General features: G+C 37.4%; 1 protein-coding gene across 3 annotated transcripts in view; it reads left to right on the top strand.

The window, feature by feature from the left end:
- LOC105474783 (endoplasmic reticulum oxidoreductase 1 beta) overlaps positions 1-18,120 on the top strand; it is an 81,600-nt gene that overhangs the window by 35,960 nt on the left and 27,520 nt on the right. For 2 of the 3 annotated variants that reach the window (XR_011610283.1, XM_071073926.1), the window contains exons 6-10: positions 4,206-4,279; positions 11,201-11,321; positions 11,773-11,819; positions 14,793-14,804; positions 17,771-17,797. Coding sequence is in view for 2 of the 3 variants with exons in the window: in XM_071073926.1 (XP_070930027.1) it covers positions 4,206-4,279; positions 11,201-11,321; positions 11,773-11,819; positions 14,793-14,804; positions 17,771-17,797 (281 nt within the window). In the remaining variant the exon portion in view is untranslated. The remainder of the gene's footprint in view (positions 1-4,205; positions 4,280-11,200; positions 11,322-11,772; positions 11,820-14,792; positions 14,805-17,770; positions 17,798-18,120) is intronic. The other variant, XM_071073928.1, reaches the window with a different exon arrangement.

The following is an 18,120-nucleotide window of genomic DNA, read 5'->3' on the forward strand; positions in this document are numbered from 1 at the left end:
AAGAACAAAGAGGGCTGGGAGTGAGTGGCATTGTTTTAAATTGGGTGGTCAGAGAAGACCTAAGTGATAATATGACACTTGAACAAATTGCTGAAGAAGGTGAAGGCATGAGTCATCCTATGGTTGGCTGGGGTATGAGCAATCCAGGTATATATAAATGTTAGTTGAAAACCCCCATGGCAGGATCATGCCTAGACCTAAACACAGTAAAACAATGTAACTGGAGCACAGTGATCAAGGGCAAAGTAGCAGAAGACAAGGTCAAAAGATGCTGGGGATGGGGCAGGAGGTGGGGTGGGTAGAGATCTTGTAGAGCCTTGAAAGCAATTATAATGAGTATTGCTTTTAGAGTGGGTAGAATAAAAGTCACTGGGAGGTTTTGAACAGAGGAGTTAAGGGCATGTGTTGAGGGAGCCTGATACGTTGCAGAAACCTTATTACATGATTATTGTAGTAATCCAAATGAGACATTATGGTGATTTAGACCAGGGTGATAGCAGTGGAAATGATGAGAAGCGGTCAGGTTCTGGATGTATTTTGAAGATAAAGCTGACAGAATTTGCTGCAGTATTAGATATGTGATTTTGAGAAGATACGAGCTTTTGGATGACTACAAGATTTGGAATTATAAAAATGGAGTTGCCATTTAGTGACCTGTGGACAGCTGCAGGAGGAACAAGTCTGATACAAAGTTAAAGTCAAATTTGGATTTGTTAAGTTTGAGCTGCCTGTGAGACATCCCCTTGGAGATTTCAGGTAGGCAGTTGGGTATACAAGTCTGAATTAGGGGAGAGGTCTGGAAGTCAGTCAATGAATAGATGGTATTTAGCAGCCATAACCTGAGTGAGGTCACCAAGGAGAGAGTGTAAATAGAGGAATGATCTAGGGATTAGGCTTAAGTCATTACAAAATTTTGGGGTAAATTGCCAGTTTATATTCTTTGTCATTTTTTTCTCTGTTGGGTTGGATTTTTAAATTATTACTGATTTGTAAGCATTCTTTATATAATGTGATAATTCTTTGTTGGCTCTATTGGTTGTTAGGACTTGTCTTTTAATTTTGCTTGTAGTTTTTTGTTGTTGAACAGAAATTTTTTTAACTTAAATTTTTTAAGTATAATACACATGCAGTAGAGTAGAAAATTATTAAGTGTAAAGGTCAATTTAACTTTACAAAGTGAACCCAACTCTATAGCCACCATCCAGAGCAGTACACTTGCTGCCCGGATTACCATGTGGACTTTTCTAGTCATTATCACCTTCCAAAGTTAACCATGATTTTGAGATACCGACAGAGATTGGTTTTAACTGTTTATAAAGAGAATGATATAGAATATATTCTTTTGTACCTGGCTTCTTTTTGTTAACATGTGTCTGAGATTCATTCATGTTTTTGGACATAGCAATGTTTACTTCTTTTTTATCGGCACATAATATTCTATAGTAAGAATGTGCTATGTTTCCATTCTGCTCTCGATAGCTTATACTTTGGGGCCATTTCAAAAATATTTTGGTGGATACAGTTGGACATGGTGACTCATGCCTGTAATCTCAGTATTTTGGGAGGCCAAGGCAGGAGGATTATGTGAAGCCAGGAGTTCAAGATCAGCCTGGGCAACAAGTAAGATCCTGTCTCTACAAAAAATTTAAAAAAAAAAAAAAAAAAAAGAAAAGCCAGGTGCAGTGGCGTGGGCCTATAGTCCCAGCTACTTGAGAGGCTGAGGCAGGAGGATCACTTGAGGTCATGAGTTTGAGACTGCAATGAGCTATGATTGTGCCACTGTACTCCCCAGCCTGAGTGACAAAGTGAGATACTATGTGTAAAAAAATAAAAAATAAATTTGGTGCATACATGTGTACATTTTTATGGAGAATACACCTAGGAATGAGATTAGGTACTGCCAAATTGTTTTCTAAAATTGCTACCAGATTGTATTGCTACTAGCAGTGTATCAGTTATTTTTCCTACAACTTCTCCAGCGACTGGTACTATGATTTTTTAAACAGCTTTACTTTGAGGTATAATGAAATATGACACACGGCATATAAAGTATACAGTTTGATGTTTTGACATGTGTCCACCCATATAACATCATCACAATTAAGATACCATAGGCCAGGTTTGGTGGCTCATGCCTGTAATCCCAGCACTTTAGGAGGCCGAGGCAGGGGATCACAGGAGTTTGAGACCAACCTGGCCAACATGGTGAAAATACTACTTAAATACTACTAAAATTAAAAAAATTAGCTAGGCGTAGTGGCGGGCGCCTGTAATCCCAGCTACCTAGGAGGGTGAGGCAGGAGAATTACTTGAACCCAGGAGGTGGAGGTTGCAGTGAGCCAAGATCGTGCCACTACACTCAAGCCTGGGTGGCAGAGCAAAACTGTGTCTCAAATAAATAAATAAGTAAGTAAATAAATAAAAGATATATTGACTGGGCACGGTGACTCACGCCTGTAATCCCAGAACTTTGGGTGGCCAAGACAAGCAGATCACTTAGCCCAGGAATTTGAGACCAGCCTGGGCAACATAGCGAGACCCTGTCTGTACGAAAAACTAAATAAATAAATTAGCTGGATGTGTTGGTGTATGTCTGTAGTTTGAGCTACTTGGGAGGCTGAAGGTAGGAGGATCACTTGATCCCGGAAGGTCAAGGCTACATTGAGTTATGATGTCACTGCACTCCAGCCTGGGTGCAGTGAGACCCTGTCTCAAAAAAAAAAAAAAAAAAAAATTATCACTCCCAGAAAGTTTCTCATTCCCTATTCCATCTTTTGTGCTCCTCATTTCCCAGTTTGAAGACTACTACTTTAACTTCAGGACACTATCTTGAAAGGATAAGCCTGAGAAATTCTCATGCAAATAGTGTTGCATCCATCTTCAAGCTGACTTTTGGAAAAGTTCAACTAGATAACCTCTAAGGTCCCTTCTAATTCATTTATAAATCAAACTGAGTCAGCTTTGTTAGCTTTGGATGCACATTCAATGTTTTTTCTGGCTTAGGCATGGCTTTATTATGGTTTTAGGCAGGGATTAGGTGAAAGAATCAGCAAAGCCTCCTCAAATAAGGATGCTCAAAGAAGAAAGTTCCTGAAAGTCAGTCATATCATTAACAAGAAAATAGGAATTTATATCACTATTGATTTGTTCTTCACTATTTTCAACATAAGATCTATCTTATTAAACACAAGTTTAGTTACATCATTTTAGCTATAATTAGGCATTATTTTTATGGCATTATGTATTTCAATTGAGTCAACTATGATACAATATTTTTGTTAATTTTTATTATATACTCCCATAGGGAAAAAAATTCCACAGTAAGTTGAACCGGAAAAATATATTGATAAAGTTGATGTGGTATAGCCAAGCTGATATACTTCTTTGTAGCGGCTTCTCAAATACAAAACAAATTCTTGATTACGACAGTACCACATTTAGAAATTACCTGATTTTTACCTTTATATACCTGATTTATATAGTTTTTTGTACCTTGTTTTTTCCTTTTGTGTTATGAATAAAGAGGGTAGCAAAATGATGCCTCTCTGATAGGTCCTACCATCGTGAGTATTCAATACAGAGAAGGCCTGAATATAGGTTTGTTAATGTAGATCAAAGTTGTTTTCAGTGAAGTTGTTCCTCATCAGTTCTTCAAGTCAGAAATCTTGATCATAGATTTTGTTAAATGTTAAGTAGGCTGTGAAATGAATGATACACCATGATGAAAGTCGCATTGTTGTAACCAGTGAATACCACATTGGATGGGAGATTATAGAAACACAGTTACTGGTATTTTAGATCTTGTAAGTATAGAAGCAATTTAAATTAAAAGAATTCTGAAAGTAAATTTAATTACTTCAGGAAAAAATACAATTAACATTATAATTTCTAAGTTAATTGAAAAGTTTAGCTTGAGTTTTGTGTTTACACGTTATATGTATTTATAAATTAATTTCTAGTTAAAATATTGACTAGTCATAATTCAGTGTAGTTAAGAAATATAAATTACTCAAGGAAATTAATATATATATTTTCATATAACTTGTTTTTTATCATTCCTTTGTGTAATCACTAATAACAGAATTGTGGCATCATCTAATCTTTAACTGACCTCAGATTATCTATTTTAATGATACTAGAATACAGTGTTAAAAGTTGCAGCTCTAAATTTAATAATTTTTCTTTTTTATTCCTCCTTCCCATAGTAATCAAAGCAAAGAAGCTTTCATTGACTGGGCAAGATATGATGATTCACGGGATCACTTTTGTGAACTCGATGGTAATACAATAAACTATTATCATTACATTATTTTAACTTTAACCTTTTCATGAGACATTTTTAATCAATGAAAATATAAACTGAATTATAGCTTCAATACTGGATTTTGCTATGTAGACCTTATTATTCATACTGGCATTTAATGAGAGCCTGTGTTCCAGGCCTTGTGTTAAGTGCCTTAAATACATTATTTCTGGTCTCTGCAGCTACCTTCATAAGTGTGTATTAATTTCATATCTGAGAAAACTGAGTCTGAAAAAGACTAAATAGCTTGCCCAAGATCACACAATAGCAAGAGGCTGAGGCAGGATTTGATCCCATATCCGAATCCAAAACCTGTATTCTTTCCATTATGATACCCCATCTGCCATGGACCTTCAATTGAAGCCACTTAGTTATAGGTCTGTGAACGTTTTGTAAAAATATTTACACTGGAATTTGCTAGAGGTCTTAACAAACTCATATAAAGATGCTTTCTAATGCTGGAGAGGACTCTAATTCAACTTCTCCACAGCCCTTTTTCCAAGAGTCCCCTGGAATGGTAGAAAGACTGGACACTCTCCACCAGAGTAACTACCACTTCTCTTAACAGAAGGTAATTGCAGTGACTCAAAATTTTTTATCTATAGGATAATATTCCCAAAGAATTGTGCTAAGTAGGCGTAAATCATTCATTTGGTTTCTCTTCACCTTTTTCCTTGGTATTGTAATATTTTTCATAGTGGAAAATAATTTGGGGATTAAGTATGCATAGTTGGAAATAGTTCTTTGGAACTCTTCAGGCATCTAGAGTGATCTGCTTCCTAAAGTTTTAAAAAAGATTCACAGCTACAATTGTGCTACCAATCCAGCCTGTAGTGGAGTAAGTTAGAGTGAGCTTCTGCTGTAGTATGGTAAACTGAGAATAATGGTGGGAGATGGAATGTTATCTTGGTTTATGTGGTTTCAGTAAGGAAATTTTAAAGGAATCTGAGTAAGGTTATACCAAGGGGTAATTAATGAAGTATCCTCTCTATGATGTATAGAATTGGTAAAGTTTTTTTCAAAGCAAGCCATTGAACTTCTCCTTACTCTTGCATTTGCTCTGTTTGTCATTACAGTTATATTTGAGTGCTTAACACTCATCGTCATTTATTTCTGAATTGTCCATTTACCTATTCTTTGATGAAAGTATAAATAGTGCTTATTTAATAGGTTTTCAGATTAATAATTTGTGTGAATATATATTACTCTTATGGTAAATAGGTAATTAATAAAATACTTAATTGCAGGAAGTACGTGCTATAAATAATTGATATGTAGATTACCTGCCCTCAGTATAAACAGTGTTAACTTTTTTTTTTTTTGAGACAGAGTCTCGCTCTGTCGCCTAGGCTGGAGTGCAGTGGCACAATCTCGGCTCACTGCAAGCTCCGCCTCCCAGGTTCACGCCATTCTCCTGCCTCAGCCTCCCGAGTATCTGGGACTACAGGCACCCACCACCACGGCTGGCTAAATTTTTGTATTTTTAGTAGAGATGGGGTTTCACCGTGTTAGCCAGGATGGTCTCGATCTCCTGACCTCGTGATCCACCCGCCTTGGCCTCCCAAAGTGCTGGGATTACAGGCGTGAGCCACCGCACCCAGCTGTGTTAACTGTTTTTTAAAATATTAGTTTCTTAAATTGTAAAAAGTAAGAGATGTTTCTTAAGAATTTATATGAAATCATCCCCTTAAGATTTTCAAGATTATATTTTAAATCAATTATTTTTATATTCTTATAAAACCATGGTACCTACTAATTGGTTTACCATGACTCTTCTGAGTTGTAATGTTCATATATATTCCAATGGTTTATATGCAGTTTTGTTTTGTTTTGTTTTGAGACGGAGTCTCACTCTGTTGCCCAGGCTGGAGTGCAATGGCACAATCTTGGCTCACTGCAACGTCTGCCTCCTGGGTTCAAGCAGTTCTCCTGCCTCAGCCTCTCTAGTGGCTGGGATTACAGGCATGCACCACCATGCCCAGGTAATTTTTTTATTTTTAGTAGAGACAGGGTTTCGCCACATTGGCCAGGCTGGTCTCGAACTCCTAACCTCAGGTGATCCACCTGCCTTGGCACCCCACAGCGCTGGGATTACAGGCGTCAGCCACCATGCCTGGCCTGTAGTAGTTTTTAAAATTACCGTCAGGGTAGCTTTATAATCATTGTTTAGTTATTGCTGTTTCCCAAATTCAGTGGATTAAAACAAAAATATAAAGAATATTTACCTAGTTTACTGGGGAATATATTCATATACCCCATTTCCTGCCGTTTTGTTGTTGATAATGACTTCGTTTGAATGGAAGATGATCCCTATAGATCAAATCGTAGTTTTTAAAATAATTTAGTAATTTAATATCCTTTAAGGTAAACTGCTTTTCCTACCACTCTTTTGTTGTTGTTGTTGTTGTTGTTGTTACTATCTTTATCATGGCTTGCTTCTTCTTTTTGGTTCATGTTTCTCCTCAAATGTCACTTTATCAGAAAAACCTGCTCTCATCTGGCTATGTAAGATAGTAGCCACTATCACTCCCCGTCCCTTTGCACTGCTGGCCCCCACCCTGCCCAAGCACTAACAACTGCCTGACAGTATATGGCATATTATTGAGTGTATCGATTTCTTGTCAGTCTTCCCCAGCTAGATTGTGAGCTACTTGAGGGCAAGGGCTTTGTTTTTGGTTCACTGATGTATCCCTAGTGCCTAGAACGGTGCCTGGACGTGGTAGGTGCTTAGTAAATACTTGCCGAATGAACTAGTTGTTTCATAAAAAGCCTAAATAGCACGATAGATTTCTAGTTTTATTTTTTCCCTTAAAATATGTTCATTAATAAATTTAATGTTTAAAACAGTAGTTTCTAAATCTGGTTGTGTATCAAAATTTCTTGAGCACTTTATATATACTATATCTTCTCCTTGACTGTAAATGATGTTTTAACAGTGAGTTAGTAGCAGTTTGGGGTAGGGTTGGTGATGGAGGGCTTTAAGCTGAATCCTGAGTCTATAATACAGTATTGTTTTATCTGTGACCATAGCAAAGAGCTTGCACACTAAGTTGTCCTATATGCTACCATTAATGTTTAAGAGATATATGAGTTAGGAAGTAGGGAGGAAAGTTTAACATCCTAGAAAATGTGGTATGACCTCATAACTCTATTAAATTAGGACAGTGACAAGGAAATTCAGTTAGAAAAAATCGTATACTTGAGGCTGGGCACGGTGGCCCATGCCTGTAATCCCAGCACTTTGGGAGGCTGAGGCGGGTGAATCACCTGAAGTTAGGAGTTTGAGACCAGCTTGGCCAACATGGCGAAACCCTGCCTCTACTAAAAATACAAAAACTAGCCAGGCGTGGTGGTACATGTCTGTAGTCCCAGCCACATGAGAGGCTGAGGCAGGAGAATTGCTTGAACCCGAGAGGCAGAGGTTGCAGTGAGCCGAGACCATGCCATTGCACTCCAGCCTGCGCAACAGAGTAAGACTCATTGCAAAAAGAAAAAAAAAGAAAAAGAAAGTATACTTGAAGAGGAGGAAATAATACTAGTTCAACTGCATGAATTCCCAGAGTTAGGAATTATGAAGCTGCTTTGTAGAGGCAGAAAGAAGATAAAACTTTTGTAGGGGAGGTCATAGTAGAGGGCCAGATAATTTAGAGAGAATTGTCTGAGTGAATGATGCAGCTGTACAAACTGAGACAAGTTGCAGTTGAGGAACAAATGAAAATCAGTGTCACAGATGGCCCAGGGATAAGGATGGGCACTGCCAGCTAGTGTGTTTGTAGAGAACTTAGCCTGTAGTTGCTTTCTGCCACACACTTTGCTCACTCTGGATGTCTCATGACATTCTTGTCAGTATAGAGCAGAGGATGGTAAGGTTTGTAAGTAATGGACTAATAATAACTATTTTAGGCTTTATAGACTGACTATAGGGTCTCTGTTGCAATTACTCATCTCTGCCATAATAGTGTGAAAGCAGTATGTAAGGAAATGAACATGGCTGTGTTCCATGAAAACTTTATTTACAAAAACAAGCAGCAGGCCAGATTTGGAACACAAACTGTAGTTTGCAAACTCCTTGTGTAGGTTAACAAAACCCACTCTTCATGATTTGAGAAAGTATTACAAGTTTTTTTTTTTCAAGTATTGATTAAAATAAGGGAATAAACATTAAGAATCTTAAAAATGTAAGTTTTACTTAAGTAGTTATATAAACTGATATAATTGAGCTGTGTGTTGTGGTGAGCACCTGGAGTCCCAGCTACTTGGGAGGCTGAGTCAGGAGGCTTGCTTGAGCTCAGGAGTTTGAGTCCAGCCTGCGCAACAAAGTGAGACCACATTTCTTAAAAAAGAACAATGAAAAACCTGATATAATTGATTTTCCTCTTGTGATTTTTTTTTTTTTAGCTCCCTTAAAGTATATTTTAAATCATCATGGTTTAATATTTGAATCATGGTTTTTCTTCTTTATTATTTGGTTGGTTTTGTTGGGAGAAGCGGTTGGTACTCATCCAATTTGTACATTTGTAGAGGATTCTATACACATGTAGTCCTACATGTACACACACACACAAATTATTTAGGAATATGTACATATATATGCATCAGAGAACATAAATTAATGTTATATTTAATTGTGAAACTTATACGTAATTCAATTTTGCAGACAAATTTATGTAAGAGCACCTTTGGAGATTAAAACTATACAACTAAATACTGAGTTTTAAGATTTTTTTTCTTTACTAAAAGCCATACTTTCTTTCTTTCTTTTTTTTTTTTTTTTTTTAAAAAAAACGGCCTGTTGCTCAGGCTGGAGTGCGTGGTGCCATCATAGTTCACTGCAGCCTCCAACTCCTGGGCTCAAGTGATCCTTCCACTTCAGCCTCCCAAGCAGCTGGGACTAGAGGCATGCACCACTGTGCCCATATCAAAAGCCACACTTATACTTCATAATTTGAATTTTTATTTTAAAGTAAGATTTTTGAAAGTTACTGTTTTTGAGTCCTGAGTCAATCTGTGTTCTTGGACAGTTTTTTCTATCCATCTGTAAATTGTTTTATTTGCCTTGTTTTTTATAGTGGAGTATCTTTTCAAATTTAGAGCTAGAAATAGAGCCAGTATTCTTATGGTCTGCAAAATCATGTTTCCATTGTCTAAGTTATATACAACCCATTTAATATAGTAAATTGTTAGTTATCCTTGTATTCTTCCTACATCATGAAAGTGCCAGGCGGGTGGATCATCTGAGGTCAGGAGTTTGAGACCAGCCTGGCTAAGATGGCATAACTCCATCTCTACTAAAAATACAAAAAATCAACTGGGCATGGTGGTGAGTGCCTGTAATCTCAGCTACTTGGGAGGCTGAGACAGGATAATTGCTTGAACCCGGGAGGCGGAGGTTGAAGTGAGCTGAGATCTCACATTGAGATCTCACTCTGTCTCAGAAACAAAAAGTGCCAGGTAATTCTTGGAAGGCATGGATCAAGATGTTATTTTGCCCTGTGATCATGGATAATCCCAGTCTGTGGTCATTGACTGTCCAGGGAATACTGTTTACTTACAGGAAAATATACTATCAGGTAATGAAAGAGGGACATTTAATGACCATATTTGACTCCTGTTTTAAACCAGATGCCTATTATTATGTATTATTGTTTAAACTAATGACAACAAAAGGTAGTAAGCCTATAAATAAAGGAATATATCTGTGCCATCATATATAACACTTGAGCTTATATGTATTATGAGCATATATGTGTGAGGCCTAGTCATTGTAATTTTTCTTTAGCTATGAAAATCACGTTTCCCATTTCTATTCAGAATGTGAGCTTCAATAATTAAGATTTTTAAAATCTTTTGTGTTCCTTAGAGATCTCAATTAAAATGTCCAAATAGGGCCGGACATAGTGGTGGCTCACACCTGTAATCCCAGCACTTTGAGAGGCCAAGGCAGGTGGATCACAAGGTCAGGAGTTCGAGACCAGCCTGGCCAACATATTAAACCCCGTCTCTAGTAAAAATACAAAAATTAGCCAGATGTGGTGGTGCGCGCCTGTGGTCCCAGCTACTAGGGAGGCTGAGGCAGGAGAATCACTTGAATCCGGGAGGCAGAGGTTGTGGTGAGCTGAGATTGCACCACTGCACTCCAGCCTAGGTGACAGGGTGAGACTCCGTCTCAAAAAAAAAAAAAAGTCCAAATAGTGGAGATCAGGTAAATACTCATTTGGGTTTCAATATGGAAAATGGTTATTTCATTTTAAATATTTCAACAACTTCGTGAAAGTTGTGCCTACTACGTTTTAGTTTGAGAGCAAAAAAAGCACTTCAGTATGTTAACATCAGTAAAAACAGTAATATATAACTTTTAAAAACTAGAGCATGGTATAGCTTTATGAATAATCAGATTTGGATCACAACGTTATGGAGCCATTTACTTCATAACTCCAAGCAGAGAGTAGCAGGGAAATCTCTATTTTTAATACAATATATGTTACAAAATGTTTCCAAGTGCGTGGTTAGGTAGGTATATTCTTAGAGAATAAATCATATGAAATATTAAAGCAGGTTATGATTCTCTTTGGTCTTTTCAGTCCTGGGTGGTTAAAACTTAAGAAATGATTCATGCCTCTGATAAGGTGAAGGGAATGTTGTATTGCTTAAGAGAGCACTGCATATCCAAAGGAAATGGAAGAGTTGTTTTTCTTCTCTTAAGGAATTTGTCCAAGTTATTACAAATCCTGCATCAAGTAGTCACAAGTGTACTAGCCACTGTACCATTTAAGTTGGAGATTACTTGAAAAGCATGGCATTTCTCTTACCTTTTGAGTAGTCCGATTTGCTTTGTACTGTTAACTCTTAGATAAATGGTGAAATATGGATGGTTTTTATGAATTGTTTCTTGTTCAGATGAGAGATCTCCAGCTGCTCAGTATGTAGACCTATTGCTGAACCCAGAGCGTTACACTGGCTATAAAGGGACCTCTGCATGGAGAGTGTGGAACAGCATCTATGAAGAGAACTGTTTCAAGTAACTGGAGGGGGTGGGGGAAGAAGGAACGACTGATAAAGAGAGGGTGGGGAGAGGCCAGGTGCTGTGGCTCACACCTGTAATCCCAGCACTTAGGGAGGCCGAGGCGGGTGGATCACCTGAGGTCAGGAGTTCAAGACCAGCCTGGCCAACATGGTGAAACCCCATCTCTACTAAAAATACAAAAAATTAGCTGGGCGTGATGGCAGGTACCTGTAATCCCAGCTACTTGGGAGGCTGAGGCAGGAGAATCGCTTGAACCCGGGAGGCGGAGGTTACAGTGAGCAGAGATCACGCCATTGCACTCCAGCCTGGGTGACTAAGTGAAACTCTTGTCTGAAAAAAAAAAAGAGAGAGGGTGGGGAGGGGAGTATTTGTTTCTACTGGAATAAAATTATACACTATAAAAATTAAACCATTTTATGTTCGGGTATTATGCTTTCTTTTTCAGGCCTCGATCTGTTTATCGTCCTTTAAATCCTCTGGCACCTAGCCGAGGTAGGTTTTTCCTATGTACATTTTCACGCTTTTCATTGTTTATAAAATGTCTTTATAACTAAACTTTATATTGAAAAAGCTTTCATTTTTATATTTTGTTTAATTTGAATGATGAACAAAAAGTATAAGATTAATTCATAGTCAAGTCTTGAGATTTCTAGGCATGTTGTTTTACATAATTACTGTCATTTATTGTGTGCCTGCTCTGTGCCAGACCCTGAACTAGGAAGTTTATGTAAAATAATTAAAATATGTGAGTAAGAAATATATATCAAAGATTTCCTGGGGACTTCTTGAAAAATCTGGATTCTCAGGCCCTACACTATACTAATTAAGTCAGAATCCTTGGAATGAGAACAGCAGGCATTGGTATTTTTTAAACTCTCCAGATGGTTCCAGTATGCAACCAAGTTTGACAGCCAATGTCTCGTAACTGCTTCTAAGACTTCAGCGTGCGTACAAATCACCTAGGAGCCTTGGTAACACGCAGGTTCTGATTCTGTAGATCTTGTATGAGGCCCAACAGTCTAACATGCTCCCAGGTACTGCCTCAGGTGCCGACTCATGTGCCACACTTTGAGTAGGAAAAATGAGAAACGTAGGCTGCCTTTAGCAGTGCTCTATATCTGTACTGTCCAATAAAGTAACCAGTTTCCACATGGGACTGTTGAACACAAAATTTGGCTAGTGTGAAACTGAATTTTAAATTTTATTTAATCTTAGCTTATTTAGATGTAAAAATTGTATTGGTGTTGGACAGAACCTTATTGTTTTGGTAAGTGGTAAGACTACTACAACCTATGTGTCATGTAACATATTTTTGTTGTAGTGTGTGTATACTTTTGAATTTTAAAAATGTGTCTATTAGAAACATTTTAAGTTAACACCTGTGTCTGGCATTATATTTCAATAGAACAGCTTTACTGTCATCAGTGGGTACATCCTCATTCTGTTCTCAATGAGGAGCCAAACCCTGGGAGCAGCTCTGTAATTGACCTCCATTCCAGTGTTTCCTTTAGATGGGGAGTGTTTTAAGAAATTTGATTTCCTGATCTAAATTTGTATCTTTAGACCTTTCTGAGAACCAAATAGACTTGGAAGGGTTGACTGCATAGACTGCTTTTTCATGCTCACTCTATCACAATGTGGCAAATACTCGTTTTCCTCAAATTCACATTGAAACTGCCTGGAGAAGGAAGTTGGTCCTGAAAAAGATGTGCCTGGCTTCTTATCCTTTGTCTCTTTTACTACTTTTGCTTCACAACTTTTCTGTTTTCAACTTAAAGGTTTTAATTCCACAACATTTTGTAAAAAATTGAAGCAATATAATAGTTACATAAAGTGAAAAGGGAAAGCTCTTCTATTCCATAGTACAGAGTTTGAAAGGTGTTCTTCCAGACCTTTCCTACAGCCACTTAATACTTTTAAAGCAGAAAATACAATTTTTCACTTAAGAAAACCATCAAGTCCTAAGAAACACTTTACTTGCATGTTAGTGATATATTGGAGACATAACATTTTATGCTGGAAAGATGAGAAACAGGAAACCTACTACACAGAAAAAGAGGAAGGGAAGAGGAGACAAGAAGAAAAATGAAATATGATAGAAGACAAGACTAGGTAAAGAGAATGGTTCCTAGCTGTTATAGGAGTACTCTGTGTAGTAATAGCTCTTGCTCATGCTATTTACATGCTATCTCCATTGAAATTGGTTGATTAATAGTTCTTTAATCTTCTTAACTCTTTCTTCCACGTTTCTGAGTCATAACCCGTAGGCTTATACAACTATTTTCTAACAGGTTTTGAGCAATAGGAACTTTTGTCCAAAAATGAAATCTCGCTTCAGAACCCACATGATAAAGCTGATAGGCAGAGCTGCCGTGTAGCCCTAGAGCCCAGCCTCTGGCCTCTTCCCCACCTCTCGGCCTCCCGGAAGCAGCACCTTGCCCAAGGCTTTCACTGATTACAGTTCGGGATGTACTGTCATTAAGGCCTATCTCTGCTGAGGAGCAGTAATTTAAAAGAGAAAAATATTCCAGGATGGAAACAGGAGTGTTCAGAGAGGATTGTGTGCATAATGATTAAAGGAGCAACTTTATATAGTAATTAATTATTGAAAATAGTGGTCTTAATGACTATTTTTAGTTGCTTTCTGGTATTTTATTATTTATTGTATTTTAAAACGTGCAAATCTTTTTTTTTCTTTTCTTTTCTTGAGACAGAGTTGCGCTCTGTTACCCACGCTGGAGTGCAGTAGTGTGATCTTGGCTCATTGCAACCTCTGCCTCCTGGGTTCAAGCAGTTCTCTGCCTCAGCCTCCGAGTAGCTGGGATTACAAGGCGCCCATCACCACGCCTGGCTAATTTTTTGTATTTTTAGGAGAGATGGGGTTTCACCATCTTGGCCAACCTGATCTTGAACTCCTGACCCCTTGGTCCTCCCAAAGTGCTGGGATTACAAGCCTGAACCACCATGCCCAGGCTTCTTTCTTTCTTTATTTTTTTTAGATGGAGTTTTGCTCTTGTTGCCCAGGCTGGAGCACAATGGCACGATCTTGGCTTACTGAAACCTCCGTCTCCTGGGTTCAAGTGATTTTCCTGCCTCAGCCTGCCAAGTAGCTGAGATTACAGGTGCATGCCGCCATACCTGGCTAATTTTTGTATTTTTAGTAGAGACGGGGTTTCACATGTTGGCCAGGCTGGTCTTGAACTTCTGACCTCAGGTGATCCACCCTCCTCGGCCTCCCAAAGTGCTGGGATTACAGGTGTGAGCCACCGCGCCTGGCCAAAATGTGCAAATCTTACACTCTTTGGCCTATATTCTGATTAAGAGACTCATTTGCAGGATGTCTACTCAGTGACCAAGGTTCGTAATATAATTAATAGTTTAACAGTTTTAATCTCAAAAAATAGTATTGGGATCTGAGCTATGTAAGACATTTTCTAAAATTTTTTCTATTATTCTCTCTTTTAGGCGAAGATGATGGTGAGCAAAACTCATGTTTGTGTTTGCTTCAAGTGTGGAGGAAATTTTTTTAACAATCAGAATTTGATTTTTCCTTTATGTAATTCAAAAGAAAGTATTCCTATTTTCTAAGAAAATAACTACTAATGAATAGTGACCAAAAAAAAAAAAGATTATTTTATATATATAAAGTTATCCTATGTTTAAAAAAAAAAAAAAAAAAAAAAAGACCATTTTTCCTAAATGCTTAGTTTGTAAATCAGGTCACATTACAAGTTCCCCATTTTCTGGTTATTATATAATTTACTTGAATATGTTCTGAGGAGTGGGGAGAAAGAATTAAGGTAGTTTTACCAGATAATTTGTCTTGTGACCTCTTTATTTTCTTATTGACTTTGAAATTTCTAATCTCAGGTATCAATATAATACTTAATTTGATGACGAGCAGTTTATAAACAATTGATTACTGAATGAATGCTGGTTAAAAGATACCCCCAAAATAGCCAAAATAATTATTTAAACTGAATGTTTACCTGTCTGTGTTCAGGGGCACTGATGGGCGTTGTCTAGGGTAGGAAAGTATTTAAAACATGGTGCTTTCCCTCTAGGAGCTGAGGATATATAGGATAGTAGGAAAGATAAGCACTGTACATAAACAATGGTAATGAGGTAAAAAAATACTCCATACCTGGTACAAACGGTAGATGATATATAGCTCCTTAGAGGAGAAAGAGATCGTATCTCACGGGAGAGATGTGGGAAAGCTTACTGGAGGAGGTAGCATTTGAGGTGAATTTTGAATAATGGGACACATTTAGATCCATAGAATTGGATAGTACATGTTGGAGGAAACAGCATGAAGCTGGGAGTTGAGAAAGTCAAGCATGTTTGGGGAGACAGTAAAGAGACCCTTTTTAGCGGCAGGTAAGACTATACAGTGGTAGTTTAAGTTAGATTGATAGAGGCCATATGTTATATTTTTTAGTACGTTGGGTACTAGACTTTTCCTGTTGGCACTGAGGTTTTCTGAATCACAAGTGATATAATGATAAGTGATCCTTACTATATGTTGAATGAATTAATTTGCTAGATGTTTTCATTGTTGTGCAAAATATGAAGACTCTCAGTAAGCAAAGTAATTCCCCACCATCTAATTTATCCCTAGACTCCTTACTCAGCTCATCTGAGTGTTCGGTTTTTCTATAATTTCTATCGTTCTCAATTAAAAAAAAAAAAAAACAGAATAGGTAACTCAGGAAGTGCATTAACAATTTTGATCCTTATTGACTGCTCTCTTTTCTTTCTTTTTCCCCCACTCTGAAGAAGGTTATAGGGCCAGGAATAGTTCTTTTTTTTTTAAGTTGACAAATAAAAATTATATATTTTTATCATGTTTAACATGTTTTGAAATATGTATACGTTGTGGAATGGGTATATTGAGCTAATTAGCTCACATACTTACCATTTTTTTGGCCTAAACACTTTAAATCACAACAATTTTCAAGAATACAGTACATTGTAATTAACTACAGCCACCATGTTTTACAATAAATCTCTTGAACTTACCCCTTTTCTTTAACTGAAATTTTGTACCCCTTGACCAGCATCTCCCCAACCCCAGGAATGTTCTTCAGCATTTAGTACACAGATTAGTCAAGCCCTTCTGTGTTATATTAGTATTAACTTTCCTGAAGAATTATATCGAAAATTAAGAGATTTTCTTAGCTGCCCCTTAAAACCTTATTAGTCTTAGAAAATTGAGGAAATATTCGGCCGGGTGCGGTGGCTCATGTCTGTAATCCCAGCACTTTGGGAGGCCGAGGCGGGCGGATCACGAGGTCAGCAGATCGAGACCATCCTGGCTAACACGGTGAAACCCAATCTCTACTAAAAATACAAAAAAATTAGCCAGGCATGGTGGCGGGCACCTGTAATCCCAGGTTCTCAGGAGGCTGAGACAGGAGAATGGCGTGAACCCAGGAGGTGGAGGTTGCAGTGAGCCAAGATTGCACCACTGCACTCCAGCCTGGGTGACAGAGCGAGACTCCATCTCGGGGAAAAAAAAAAAAAAAAAAAAAAAAAAAAATTAAGGAAATATTCTTAGTTTTATTGGATTAGGAAAAGTGGAATAATCAATAGTTTGATGTTTGTGTTAATTATAATTCACTGTTTTTTTGGAATATTTAAAAAGCACTATGGTTGTTATGAAAAGCAAATTTGAGATTGTTAAAATGTTTGTTCCATGTTTTCAGATATTTACACCTTCAATGAATAAGATTTATATACTTTTTTTTTTTTTTTTAAAGAGGCAGGATCTCGCTATGTTGCCCAGGTTGGATCCAAACTCCTGGGCTCAAGCAATCCTTCCCCCTCAACCTTCTGAGTTAACTGGAACTACAGGTCCAAGCCACTGTCCCCAGCTCATAATATTTTGACTGAAATGTTTTCTTAAAAAATTTAATAGTCAAAATATTTATAAAAACACTCACTTAAAGTTACTTATTTGTAGGCTTTATTTCCTAGAACCATATGACTGTTTTTCTATTTTACCTGAAGCAGTAGACATTTTAGAGAGATTACGTAATCTGTCATTTTTATTTTTTATTTATTTATTTTTTTGAGACAGGGTCTCACTCTGTCATCCAAGCTGGAGGGCAGTGGTATGATCTCAGCTCACTGCAACCTTAGCCTCCTGGGTCCAAGCAATTCTCCTGCCTCAGCCTCCCTAGTAGCTGGGATTACAGGCCTGCACCACCATACTCAGCTAATTTTTTGTATTTTTAGTAGAGATGGGGTTTCGCCATGTTGGCCAGGCTGGTCTTGAACTCCTGTCCTCAAGTGATCTGCCCACCTCGGCCTCCCAAAGTGCTGGTATTACAGGCATGAGCCACCATGCCCTGCAGCCTGCAGAAATATTTTATAAACTAATTTATTCTACTTTATAAATGACCACATAATATTTTAATCCACTTTTCTTTCTTTCTCAGGAGAATCATTCTACACATGGCTAGAAGGTAAACAGTCTGTTCTAAATTTATTGGATTTTTTGTAAAAAATACTGATTTATTTAGCATATTTTTGTAAGGTCTAGGATTTTATTACCTAGTCAACTAATTTTCACAGTGTTTGAAAAAAATGTGTTTTAGGTTAACATATTGGGATACAATTATGTGAAAATTTTGAAGGTAGTGCTCAGCTAAAAACCAGGTTTATATAAATACACAGGCCAAATAGTGTCATCAGGTTTTCATAACTGTTTCCCTAATCTTATTTCTGTTCTGTATATAATGTTCATTCAAGCTACTTCTCTAGTAACAAGTAATGCAAAATATTTTAA

Source organism: Macaca nemestrina, chromosome 1 (assembly GCF_043159975.1).
Source record: "Macaca nemestrina isolate mMacNem1 chromosome 1, mMacNem.hap1, whole genome shotgun sequence".
Taxonomy (NCBI): domain Eukaryota; kingdom Metazoa; phylum Chordata; class Mammalia; order Primates; family Cercopithecidae; genus Macaca; species Macaca nemestrina.